The 13,975-nt window shown below is 43.5% G+C and overlaps 1 protein-coding gene across 3 annotated transcripts in view; it reads right to left on the bottom strand.

The window, feature by feature from the left end:
- Positions 1-13,975, bottom strand: part of GNPTAB (N-acetylglucosamine-1-phosphate transferase subunits alpha and beta) — a 64,045-nt gene that overhangs the window by 17,713 nt on the left and 32,357 nt on the right. For all 3 annotated transcript variants that reach the window (XM_053661502.1, XM_053661501.1, XM_053661503.1), the window contains exons 8-13: positions 8,008-8,169; positions 6,809-6,988; positions 6,413-6,583; positions 4,321-4,444; positions 3,027-3,230; positions 1,239-2,344 (exon numbers count right to left, since the gene is read on the bottom strand). In XM_053661502.1, coding sequence (XP_053517477.1) covers positions 1,239-2,344; positions 3,027-3,230; positions 4,321-4,444; positions 6,413-6,583; positions 6,809-6,988; positions 8,008-8,169 — 1,947 coding nt within the window. The remainder of the gene's footprint in view (positions 1-1,238; positions 2,345-3,026; positions 3,231-4,320; positions 4,445-6,412; positions 6,584-6,808; positions 6,989-8,007; positions 8,170-13,975) is intronic.

The raw sequence follows: 13,975 nt of genomic DNA, 5'->3' as shown, positions 1-13,975 counted from the left end.
GACAGTGGCATTGACTTGGGCAGTCTGCCCACACATCAGGAGACAAAAGGGCAACCGCAGGGCAGTGTGAGTTTAGTGTAATTCCACTGCTGCCAAAGCATAATACACAGTTTATATGTTTGCATAATCTGTACAAAAATACCGAAAGGACACTCACCAAACTACAATAGTAATGATCTCAAGGAGGGCAATTAGGAAGGAGGAGGGAGACTCTTCTCTTTTTTACTGTATCATTTTTGCACTGCTTACAATTTTTGCCACCAGCCTACAGTGCTTTTGCAATTAAAAAAAGGGGGCAGTGAGGACAGAAACCTAGATGAGAACGCTGCAGTCACTCAACAATTAGTCAATGCAGCAGGTACAGGGTACTTCCCAAAGACAAGGACAGGAGTGAGCCACAGTTCCCCTCCCCATCCGCTCTTCTTCTGGCCTGACATGCACTCGTGGAGGTGCTTTGTTCACGATCCAGCCTAGACCACGGGGTGATTCTTGGTCTACCAACTCTCACTCACCCTTCAAAGGTCAGCTCACAGGGTACGTCCTCAAGGATTGCCTTTCCTGATGCTTCTATGCAAAGTTACGGAATTTTCCCTTAGGACTCTTTACCTGTTACACCTCAACAGAGACACTTGTCCCACGGCCACATATTTGCCCATGAATCTGTCTCCCAACTTGCTCTTTGAGTCTCCACTAGCACCATCTGACTGTCTAATCATCTTGCCTCCCCCAACAGTCAGTAGAGTGACAGCACTCAGGAGGCGTACAAATGCTACCCCAGCCCCGTGGTGGCCATGGTACAGGAGGCACAGCCTGCCAGCCCAGAGGTTTGGCTCACGCTGACTTGCTATTGTGATGCTAGGGAAGCAAATGAACTTCTCTGCCCTTGGTCTGGTCATTGGTGAAGCTGGAAAAATGTCAGATCTGACTCGTACCATGTACGCAAAAGCATTTCTTGAAATCTTACTTGGGGTATATACCTGGCTGAATCCCTTGCTCCTTCACCCCGAGGCTATTCTCTAAGTTGTAACACGGGGATAAATGATAGTAGAAACCATTATAAATTCTTTTTATTGTTGGGTCCATTGAGAAAATTAAATGAAACCTTGTAAGAAAAGCTTTTAGCTCATTGACTGGCACAGGGGAAGTGCTAAATAAATGGTAGCTATTACTGTATTGTTATCACTTACAAGGCTATTCATTTCTGAGCATGAGAAGGAATATGGCTGGATGTAACTTACCTCAAGAAGATCCTGAAAATACTTTTTTTTCTCCCATGGCAAAAACCCCAGGTAACTGTCCGTGTACTGCTGCAGCTTCCTTCTAGGTAATACTTCATGACCATGTGAGTGATTTGGGGCACCGTCCCCCATTCTGTTTTTCTCTGGTTCTTTCCCCACGATTGCCCTTTCTCTCGGTACACTTCTTTCCAGTGGAACCATCCGAGAAGAGAGCCTTTCTTTTGACACACTCCTGCCTCCTCCCGTTTGGGTCTGAGTTTCAGATCTAAACCTAGCTTTGGTTTCTGCGTCTAATGGTGACGTCTGACGCTGGTAGTGGCCATTCCCTTTTACTGTTCCAGCAGGGAAAGTGGACCTCTGTAATCTTTCAGATGCTCCTAAGCTGTTTGGCAAGGTGCTTTTGTGAAGCTGTGTTACCCGTGGGGCCTCCAAATTCTCACTTCTTTCATCTGTTATGATAGCTTGGTTCACTTTTACTTCGGCATCCTGTGAGTTTACCAGAAACGACTTCAGCAAGGCTGACTTGGACAGGTTGTATCCTTTCACAGTGATGTCTCCGCGCTCTAGTTGCAAATCCAAGTTCTTGAGATGCAACTGGGCTTCTTTTGGAAGGAGTGAAATATTTACCAGGGGAATCTCTACCTCCTCTTGAGGTCTCCCTGTTGTATTAACATCATGTCTCCTAATCTTTGGGGAGCGTTTTTCTTTGGGAATATCCTCAAATGGGATTTCCACCTCTGGAAGTGGTGTTACGGGGCTAACCAAAGCTTGGTAGGACCTCTGGGTGGTAGAATTCAGTTTCGGTTCCTCTCTTGTGTCGACCTCGACTGCTATCTGGATTTTGAACTCTTTGTCATTTTTACTTTGAAGTGTGAGGTTAAAATGTATTGTGGTTGCATTCATTCCACTGTGCATTATGAGGTGGATGGTTTTCCACTTATTGGCTATAGAGGCATGTCGAATTATGGGGTTGTCACTATAGGCGCCTTCGATTCCCCTTTTGGCTATTTCTGCAAAGCTGAAATAAGGCAGGCATTCACCTTTTGGGATGACATAGTGAGTCTGGTTGGGGAGAAGAGTCACTTTATATAATTCATGAAAATGATCTAGAGAAAAAAAAGACAAACACGACTTTAAAAAACTAGCCATTTGCCCCTCTTTTTCTTTAATTCTTAGGGTTTGAGTCTTCACTTTCTAACAGGGACTTTAAATGGACTTCAAAGGAATCAGAAATTCTATATAAGAACTACTGGTACAGGGTTGCTTGGACTAAGTGAGGCCACCGCTGTCATCGACATAGAACGCTTGGTGGTCAGTCTGACTCACTAGCAAGATATGGCAGGATGCCTGATTGCATTGGCTGCCATAATCGACTTCCATCTTTTTGACCATTAGAGAACATACAACTTTCTGCTGAAGCGACCTCTGTTAATAAGCTATCAACAAATTCCAGTATTCAAACCGTCCTTATTTAATAAATTATTGGTGTTTTATTTTTTTTAAATTAACCCATCATCTCTCATATTTTCAACTAAGGTAAATCAGCTTAGTTAAAAAAAAATCAGACTGGAGTCATAAGGGAAAAGATGCAGCTTTAGTATTTACTGTTTCGTAAAGGTCTGTGTCCTTCTCTTTCTTTTAACTTCTGACTAGTTTGGATGCAAGGCTGGGAAAGGGATACACAGAGTATAATTACTTTAAATAAAAACAATGAGCCCAAAACCCTCTCTACTGGCCAAGGATTTTTATCCCCTTAACCTTAATATACTTTTATGACAACAAATATACCTTGCCCACAGTCGCCAGCATCAAACCCACAGGACAAGACGTTGCAGGCTTGATCACAGAACTTATCAGCGAGCCAGGAGTTTGCGCAGCCTTGATTACAGTAAGAGACGCTGTTTATTCCTCCTCCAAACTGCCAGGGCTGTCCAACTCCAATACTGCCGGTTCCCCCGCCTCCAGCACCATAGCGACTTCCTCCGCTGTTACCTGTAGAGGGAGGACAACAGAATCTTGCTGTGTTTATAAGCTAGGGGGGGAAAAAAAGATAGCTCCTTATTTCTCCACGGTTTTTTTCAAGATTGATGCATGAGTTTCAGTCAGAAAGGGTTCATCTCATTCCTTAGTAGAACAGTTCATGCAGCTTAAGGAGCAAATAAACTGACAAGGGGACGTCACCAGACAATAGGCTGGGCACTTAGTGGCTGTGCAACCTGGAATTGCAGGCCTCAAACTTTCTCAAGGAGGTGCATGTGGACATGGATGTGGATGGAGGAGCAGGGAAGACGGGGAGAGGTTATTCCAGACACTGTCACTGTCAGAACTGCCACATGTCCTCATATTGGTGCTAACTTCATTATCCGGTGTGAATGTCCTGTTAGGGCTGAGTTCTCTGGACCACACAGATCCACCCTGCACATCTGTGCTCTCTCCCTACAGCTGCTTGTACTTTTCAAAAGTGCCTCCGGCAGGTCTGAGTGAAACACAACTTGAAGTTTTCTTTCCTCCAACACTTGTCCAAATCTGTTTCCTCCTATGGAACATGGTGAAGCTATCTGTGCATACACTCTCTCTTTCTTAGGTAGCGAAGAAATGAAGATGGATAATGGATGTTTCAGAAATTTAAATTCTTTATAAACGGAAAGGCAACAAATAAAAGTAAAAATCTTGTTATGAGCAAGTCCAAACATAAGCATGTAAGAGCAAGAGAAGAGATGCTGAGGAGAAAAGACATGTATTTCTTTCGCATCTCTGTCACTCACTGACCTTACCAGCATTTGCTGCTGTGAGCTCCCATAAAAACTAGTTACGGCTGTTCTTGCTCTTGAGCTTACATAACTAAAAGTAGCCCTGCTTTTCCTATTTTCAAGTGCAGGGCCAGTGTGCGAAAATGCCCTCAACAATGGATAATATGAATAAACTGAGCCACACAAGGGCACTACCATCACCTCCAAAGAGTCTATGGATTGCTGATTATTTTAATACACAAAAACGTTGAATTCACTGGACACATTCGATATTGATTAGCAATGAAAAACTTCTATAAACAGAAGCAAATTATATCTGAACATGGCCTCACCGGAGCAATCTCCACCATCCCAGTCACAGGCTGAATTGTTACAAGCCTTGTCACAATAGCCGTCCTTAATCCAGGAGCCCGGGCAGCCCTCGGCACAGTTTGGCACCGGCCACGTCAGGTAAACCTATGAGAAAACCAGAGAGAATAGAAAACAAATTCTGAAGCTTTTTCCTCTCAAATCAGAATCCCTAAAAAAAAAAAAAAAATCGAGTCTCTAGAAAAGGTTAGTATTTTCTACAGGCCGATGGCATCCATGGGCCATACTTCACCTTAAGTTCTGCTCTTTTGATAATTCTTACTGAGCATATCTCCTCTGTTCATCACTCAAGGAAAGCAGACAAGGACGCATTTCGTGGCTTAGTCTCACACACCAAGGTTTTATAATATATTCTGAATGAAAGGGCAACACGTCAGAATTAAATGGGAGTACAAACACATGTCAAAGTGGTGGAAAGTATACCACATGACTCACTACTTTTCTGTGACAACTGTCATTAACTGCTGACTGTATTTGTGCATGATCTTGTTTCGTGGCTGGAAAAAACAGCAGATGAACTCTGAACGTCCTTCTCTACAAGCATGAGGTTCTGTGACGAGTTAACCAGCCCAGCAATCTGAGTTGTGAGCTCACCCGTTTTCACGATGAGTTATATGGTACATGGTGACTTTTTAAATTAAAATAGTTTTTAAAACTTTGCTCTCTTTTTCAAGTCCGCATGCCTTTAGACATTCCATCTATTTGGAATCTAACTTCTATTTGTTCTTCAAAGTTTGTCTCAGTTCAGATGAACAGGGAATTCTTCCCTATCGCTGTCTGATTTCAACCTCATGGGCTCCCCCTGCTCAGCACCCAGAGCACACCTGCTGGCAAGGAAACCACTGCACAGGTCACTGATTTTGTGTGTCTCCCCTGTCAAGCCACCGCTCACCTCTGCAGCACTATAAGCTAACACAGGGGAGGCCACAGAACAGGGGCCCAGGGCCATGAGCACACTGGGATGGCATGAACACCAGCAGAAAAAGGAGCTTGGTGCAGTGAGCACCTACAGTGGTTCGATCAGAGTTCTATCACAAGCTTGCGGCAATAAGTTTCTGGCTTATCAATGAATCTTTCTAACAATGGTACAGGGGTGCCCCTATTTCCCGCAGCAGGCACACAGAAACCGCAAAGGGTCAGGCGTTGCCCAGGACCGTCCTAAATAGATGGCTCCTGGGTCTCAAAACCACTTCTCCCTCCTACTTCCCAAAGCCAGAGTGAGACCAGGATCGGTAAGATTTCACCCACGTCTTTAAGCTGAAAATCAAGCCAACTTTCTATGTCAGTCACTTTGCTGACACTATAACCATGATTTTGTGTTTCATCGTGATTTTGTTTTTTTTCTGTTGTTGTAGAAAACTTATTTATTTTAATCCTTACCTGAGGACATGTTTATTAATTTTATTTATTTTTTATCTGTCACCTGAGGACATTTTTTTCCCATTGCTTTTAGAAAGTGAGGAAGGAAGAAACATCGATAGGAGAAACACTGACTGGTTGCTTTCCATACGCGCCTGGACAGAGGATTGAACTAGGCATGTGACCTGACTGGAAATTGAACCTGCAACCTTTTGGTTACAGGATGGCACTTCAACCAACTGAGCCATACGGGCAAGGGAAATGCCCATTAATTTTAGGGAGAGGGTAAGAGAGGGAGAGAATCATTGATGTGAATGAGAAACATTGATCAGTTGCCTCTTATATGCGCCCTGAACCTACAACCCAAGCATGTGTCCTGACCAGGAATCAAACCTATGGCCTTTCAGATTATGGGACAATGCTCCAACCAACTGAGCCACATTGGCCAGGGTGTAGCAGGAAATTTAGAAGGTCAGGGAAAAGAAAGGGGGTTCTGGGTGTCTGAGAATATAAGCAAGCAAAAAACTATTAGGAAGTACTTTTCTTTCTCCTAAATTGTAACTCCCCTGAGCTTAGCACTCAAAAACACTTATTGGACCAAATCTGAATATAGTAGTATATATACGATTCCTGACTTCCCACTGATAACTTCCAAGTGACTTCCAAGCCAGGCGTCCCTTCCTCTTAGTTACTCACCTTCTGACCTTTGGAGTGACTATAAAAATCATCGGGCCAAACGTCCTTCCCAAACATGACATCGTCATTCAGGTAAATAAATTTCTGGGACAGTCCTTTGATGCGATGGATGTGACTTTCAATAGCTGGTGAACTAAAGGTGGGCAAGTGGCTCAAGTTTCGAAAAACATCCTTTTAACCAAACAGACAAACAAAAACACAAGAGAGAAAGAGGGTGGATAAGTGGTTTTTTTTCTTTCATTTTTGTTTTTGGAAGGAAGGAAGGCAAATGGAAGAATTAAAGGGAAGTGGAAATGGAGGTAAGAGAGTGAAAGGAATGAAATTAGGAAAAAGTAAAAGAACAGTAAAAGACAGGGAAAAAAGCCCAGAGCCTCGTGATATGTGGAAGTCATGTACCTGGTGTGTTACTATGGTTACTCGAGGATTATCAAGGTTCAGCCAGGACGGAATCTGCCCATTGGTGACAATGAAAATATTCCGAACCCATGGTGCATGCCTCTCAATAGATCTCAGTGAGTATCTCAGCTCTTCATTATCTTCAAAACGGCTGGCAGAAACATCTTCATCCTGCTTAGACTGAGAAAAACATTTGGCGCATGAAGACACAAAATACCCCTTCAGTCACACCTCCTCCGTCTCTCCTCCCTCTGCCCTCTCGGTTCTCAGGGTGCTCTGGCTGACATTCAAAGAGCCAGTCTTATAAGCCAGTCAGAGAAAGACAAGTACCATATGATTTCACTCATATATGGAATCTAATGAACAAAATGAACTATCAGGCAAAATCGAGACAAACCCATAGACAGCAGGCTGACAGCTGTTGGGGTATGGTGGGAAGGGCTTGAGGGTAGAGAGATTGTGAAAAAAAGAGAAAAAAACTCACGGACATGGACAGCAGTATTAGAATTGCCTGGGGAAGGGGTGGAGGAGGGAGGGTATAGGAAGGATACGGTAAATGATGATGACAGGAGACTTAACTCGGGGCGATAAACACACAGTACAGTTCAGATGATGGATATGTTAGGGACTTGTGCACCTGAAACCTGTATCATTTTTGTGAGCCAGTATCACCCCAGTAAATTCAAAAAGAAAAAGGGGGGGGGGAAGGCCTGGTCTTACTTTATTTTTTTTTATTTTATTTATTCATTTTTAGAGAGAGGGGAAGGGAAGGAGAAAAAGTGGGAGAGAAACATCAATGTGTGGTTGCCTCTCATGTGTGTCCCCTACTGGGGACCTGGACTGCAACCCAGGCATGTACCCTGACTGGGAATCGAACCAGTGACCCTTTGTTTCACAGGCCTATGCTCAATCCACTGAGCTACACCAGCCAGGACTGTGGTCTTACTTTTAAACATTATGAAAACTGCGAAAGACTCGGCATAGTTACAGTAGCACAAATACACAGCATTTCTTTAACACACTTTTTAGAAAAGGTTCTTGGACCTGATTCTAGGTCACCTCAGTTAATATTAACCGATAGCAAAGACTAGAAAATTAGAAAAGTTCTGATCAAGTTCTCTTCCTTCTTTGAACACAGTGAAGTGATTTATAAATCTCTAGCAACCTGAACAGATTCAAGTTTTAAAAGGATCCCTTACCTGGCTGATGGCACTTAGATCCCATAACAAATATGCAGGACTTATGGTCAGTTCTTTCCCATCGATGGTCATGTTCTTCTTGGTCTGCTTACTCAGTTCTTGGAAATCTCTGGGGTTGTTCAATTTCAGAAGTGCTACACTGGCCTCTGAGTACAGCTGCAACTGTAAGATAACAACAGGGTTACCGGCTGAAAAACAGCCCTAAAGAAGAGACACCTTGAAATTCCCAGTCTCATCTTTAAACTTTAAATATATATATATATGACACAGACTACATGCATATATTATACATAGTATACATCTAAATATATATTGTAAAGAGTAGAAGTTTCACACACACACACACACAGAGCAAGCCAATATCACCAAAAAAAAAAAAAAAAAGGGAAACCTAAATAGGACACTTTTCCCAAATGAATGGAACAAAGCAGGAAATAGAAACAAGGTGTGCCGGGGCCACAGCAAACAGGACGTCTCGGCCCCACCTGAAGGCTGCAGCCCACTACTCAGTGCCACCAGTGCTGCCAGATCGCCTGAGAGGCCAGAGTCATGGAGTGTTCCTAATTAAAAAGGAAATCTCCTAATTTCCTTTTTAAAAAAATGTTTTTTTAAAATGTAATCCCTGGCTGGTGTGGCTCAGTGGATTGAGTTCCGGCCTGCAAACCAAAGGAGTGCTGGTTTGATTTCTAGTCGGGGTACATGCCTGGGCTGTGGGCCCGGTCCCCAAATGGGAGGCACCCAAGAGGCAACCACACATTGATGTTTCTCTCCCTCCCTCCCTTTCCTTCTCTCTAAAAATAAATAAATGAAATCTTAAAAAACTTAATTATAGTTTACATTCAGTAGAAACCTTCTAATTTTCATTGCTGGCTCAAAGTTTTGATTGTCATACATTTCAGAAAAAGACATCTGGTCACCAGTTTGTGAGCTGTGTTTAGAATATTGCCAGTCTGCTGACAACAGAGGAAACCCCTGCATGGAACCTCCTGGAACCGGTGGGGAGAAGGTCTGCCAGGAGGGCATCCACACGGCCGCTGTGTCCCGCATCTAGAGTGAGTGTCTTGGGCAGAGCTGACTGACGTGCTGCCAGAAACACATTTGTGGGCAAAGCATTCTAAGTAATCATAAATATAAGCGGAAACATTATAACCATCAACACATTTCTTTTTAAATTTATTTTTAGAGAGAGGGGAAGGGAGGGATAAAGACAGGGAGAGAAACGTCAATGTGTGACTACCTCTCCCACACCTGCTTCTGGGGACCTGGCCTGCAACCCAGGCATGTGCCCTGACTGGGAATTGAACCTACGACCCTTTAGTCTGCAGACCGGCACTCAATCCACCAAACTGCAGCGGCCAGGGCTCAACACATTTTATAAACAGGCTCCCCCACCTCTACCCAAGTCCACACCACCCTGATCTGTTTATGTTCTAAGCCTATATCATACAATTTCTCATGAAAAAGGCAGAGAACTAAAAAAAGCAGCGAGAGAACTGAAAACCACTAATCGAGGATGGCAAAACCCTTCTGCTGAACTAGCTCTTCTAACACAGCCCATGGTCTTCTTCTCAAATCCATAAAACAGAAGCAAACACCAAGTCTCACGGGCTCAAGCTAAGCTCTTGTTATTTGTGACACAACTATACTTAGCTCATCTTTCAAAAGGTTCCTGAGTTTATGTAGGCCCAAGAACTAGAGGGTAGAGTTTAAATTTTGTTTGTATCTTTCCACCTTTTCATTACATTACATACGCCACTAACCCTTTCCAGAAACAGTGTGTGGGTGCACGCGTGTGTACGTGTGTGCACGTGCTGGCATGTGTACTGTCTTCCTAACGGCTGTCTCTCACCTTGGCAGTGCCTGGCATATGCTGAGCACTCACTGAAGGTCGGCTCTTACTGATGTCACCAGCCTGCCTCAGTGCTGGGGCAGATGGGATGGAGGCCACGCAGGGCCAATTTTCTCCTGTCTGGGAACCTACAGTCTCACTGCCCACCCCAAGCCTCCCCTGCCCCCTCCCTACCTCCCACTGCGGACCCCACAGCATACCTCTGAGGGACCCCTGGGATGCATGAATCACTATTCTAGGATAAATATAGTACTTCCACACTCTAATTTAATTTACAATTTTGGGAAAATATCCTTATCTTAATCTTTTCTTACAAACTGCTTTTATCCTGGAGAACTATTTCAAAATTTCATAGACATTTTCCTAAGGTCACTATACAATAACTGGAAGAGAGATGAAAAGTAAAGAGCATAAGGGAATATTTGTTTATGAAAAAGATTGTCTGCTACCACAACCTACCAAGTTTTTAGTATTGAAAAAGGTGGGGAGAAAATAACTTCTGTGAACCACCAGGTGGCTCCCCAATCCTGGACACCTTAATGACTTTTCTGGAAAGAGACCAGAGGTCCCCAGCAAGGAGCCAGGGTTGTACTGAGGGCCAATGGCTGGAGTTCTTAGTTTGGGCAACTGTGGACAACTACCTCCATATAGCTTCTTACCCAGAATTATAAGTTTACCTAAATTCTTAAAATCATAAGTTTCTCCAAGAGAGAACAACTGGACACCTGCCTAGTCCCTATGGGGACATGTTAGCATGACTGGGAGGTAAAGCTGTGCTATTTTTAAGACACTGACATTTCAGAATGTTTGTTACTGATTAGGGAAAAAAAGCATGCCAGCTGATACAACCGAAAAACAAATGAGCTCCTTCTAGTAAAGTGACAACTCAAACCTACTAGGTCTTAATATGTCCTGGTGCTTTTCTGAAACTTAAATTGGCTCCAGAGTTACTTGTTTAATCTACTTCAGTTTTTGTTTTAGGAATAAGACCAAAAGAAAGAGAGCCATGCTTTAAGAGAGCAGGTACATAAGACAGTTTCAAGAAGGTCACTAAAAGGAGAGGCATTAATACAGTATTACTATGACTTATTATGACCTTGAACATGCCCTGAACAGAGAGGTCTGAGAGGGCAGAGTCCAGGCAGGACGGTATGTTGTTCCCACTCTGCCTGTACTGTCCTTCCTGCCAGAACAAACGACTTCTTGGTCAGCCTCCAGGATCCTGAGCGGCCTTGTTCTCATTGACAACTTCCCCGGTCTCCGACCCACCCAGACCTCTCCTGTCTCTAGATACCAACCAACACCACGTCTATATGGCCCTTCTCTATATCTGGTTCTATACTATCTTGCTGTGTTACTTAAACACTTAATACACAGAGGTACTGCCTCCAAAAAGAGATCATAAATAGCCTGAGGACAGGCCCATGTCCTCCACGTCTTTTGCACACCCACTGGGCAACCAACTGTCAAAGAATTAAGCCAAATGTGACAATGCACTTGAGAGCCTTGGGAAAGTTTCCCACCTGCTCTAATATATATTAAAGAATGAACAAAAACAAACAAACAAACAAACAAACAAAAAACAAAAAAACACTATCAATGAAAATGTCCAAAAATACAAAGATTTAGAGTGATCTGAAAATAAAGGCAAAGAAACAATCTGATTTTTCAAAAGGTAAATTCTGTTTCCATTATATACAAAAATTCTACAGATAAATTAGGGGTAATTAATCAGATCATAAAATAATTCACCTCAATGTGTGTCAAACTAGAAAGACTATAACAGAAAAGACTAATTTATAAGATTATAATCCAGAGTCACATTTTTATAAATTCAAATCTATTATCTTGCAAATGAAACCAATTTCAAGTCCCACCTCCTGGGGGTAGGGGTGAGGATTCTGGTTTTGCTTTAAACAGAGTAATAAAGGCAAAATAATGTTGTAGGAATACAACCACGGTACCATAAACCTACAGTGTCTGCTGTGGATAACCATACTGCTGAGCCCCTTCCCTTTATATTCCAAGACATTGTGTGTGGTGGGTATGTTTAGTCACAGCCTTTGTCCATGCTCATTCTTCAACAGGCATTTCTTGGCCTAACCTTCAGGCCCCACCCAAAATTACTGGGGTTTACAAAGGTGAACAGGCAGTACCTGTCCTGAGACACTTGCAGCCCAGTGAGGAGTCTCTGGGGCGGAAGAGAGCCCTAGATGGTAGAGGCCTCCTGGAGGAGACTGCAAGGGCCAAATGGTTCAGCTGTGCAGGCCGAGGCCTAACGGCCCTTTCCTCCCACATGCCCTCCCACATGCCGAAAAGCACCCTAATGAAACATACCCCAAACTGAGTTCTGGGTTTTCTTCCTAACACGTTTCTTCCCCCACTGAAGCTCTGAGTGTGGTCAATGCCATCACTCCCATCTCCTCTAGAAAACATCCACTTCCCCTTTCATTTTTCCTTCCAGCTAATAGTGAGTCACCAGGTCACATAGAAGGGCTCTTTCAGAAGTTTCTGGAACCATTCTCGTCACTGCACCACAGACAAAGCACTTGCTGGACCCAAAAGGCCTGCTGGGCTGGGGCAGCCATGGTTAAACTGGCTTCCCTGCCTCCAAACTCCTCTGGCCTAAGCTCTGTCTGCTACACTTCCCCCGCTGTGTTTCTTAGAAGGGGATCCTCCACCTCCTAAAGAAGCTCCCTGCCTCCAAAATAAAGTCCAGGCTCTTTACCAGCAGGTCTTGCTCAGTCTGACCTCAATCCATCTTTCCCATGTGAACACCAGCAAAAACCTTGCCTGGGCTCTGGCCTCCAGGAACACTTGCCCTGACTTTCTGCAAACAGCACTGATGTGCAAGCCCCCAGCCCTTTGCTCAGGCTGCTCGCTCTTCTGGAAATGGTCTTTCCTACTCCCTTCCCTGCTGAGAGAACGGCTGCTCTGTTCAGGGCCCAGGTAAAATGCTTCCTATTCTACAAGGCCTGCCTTGCCCCCAGTGCACCTAAAACCCAGGTGTTCTCACAATACTTTCTATCTGTAAACACATTTAGAGGCAATCACACCCAGAAATTATTTAAGTGCTTTTATTCACTCAGTTATCCGTAGCACAGTCCCTGGCACCCAGCAGGCATTTAATAAGCACTCTCTACTGGACTGGAAACCCAGTGACAGGAAACTTCATTCTCATGGCACACACAATAAAACCGGGAAGTAGAACCTAAGGAAGGAGTCACTTGAAGCATTGCACTCCGATGCTGACATTGACCTTCTATTCTTCCTCTTTCTTGTTTTCTCTTCTGCCTCCCAAGAGTCCTAATCCCTGAAGTTGACTGCAGGTGTGGACATCATGACAACAATTTGCCATGAACATTATGGATAATTAACTTGACCCTCGAAGAGGTGCTGGCCTCCACCAAGACAAGTCTGAGAACCCCAATAAATCTCCAAATGATGAATGAACAGTGGCAGGTGGTATCATGGTGCACACAGACTACTGGTCCTCCCTGTCCGATTCAAGTTACTGCCCCACTGTGGCTCCACCTACATATACCACCCAAAAAGAGTTTGCTAAGGGGTTGACCGTGGGCCAGTCAAACCTGAGCAGAGAATGGAGAAGTGTCAGTAAACTTCTTCCCTTTAAAAATTTATTACAATTGGAATTACATACATAGCATCAAGAATGTCATTGTTTCTGCATAAGAAATTTGAGCCGACAATAAAAAGTAAAGATATACCTAAAACCAACAGCTAGGAAGCCAAGAAGCCAAATAAACATGGCCGAAATAAAAGTTAATCTATGGTTTTCTCTGCCCAAATCAGCACTAAAAATAACTCAGGGCAAGGAGGAATATAATATCTATTTTTGAATAGTTGCAGATTAAGAAATAATTCAACCCTAATCTAACTGGGCACTATTATATTTCCAGGTACCATAAAAAAAGTTATGGAGGAAAATATTTTAAAAAAAACCATAAATCTCATTCATACTATCATCATTTACAAAGATAATACAATGTATCTTAAAACAGTGCAACATGGGAAAAAAGAGTTGGGAGGAAGCATATAAAAAACATGGTCAAGACGGGGACTATGTAAGAAACCCCATCACAGACCCCCCAGCAGTAT

The sequence above is a fragment of the Artibeus jamaicensis genome, unplaced genomic scaffold, assembly GCF_021234435.1.
Source record: "Artibeus jamaicensis isolate MK-2021 breed Jamaican fruit bat unplaced genomic scaffold, CSHL_Jam_final contig_233, whole genome shotgun sequence".
Lineage (NCBI taxonomy): Eukaryota > Metazoa > Chordata > Mammalia > Chiroptera > Phyllostomidae > Artibeus > Artibeus jamaicensis.
This window is presented reverse-complemented; position numbering and strand designations above follow the sequence as displayed.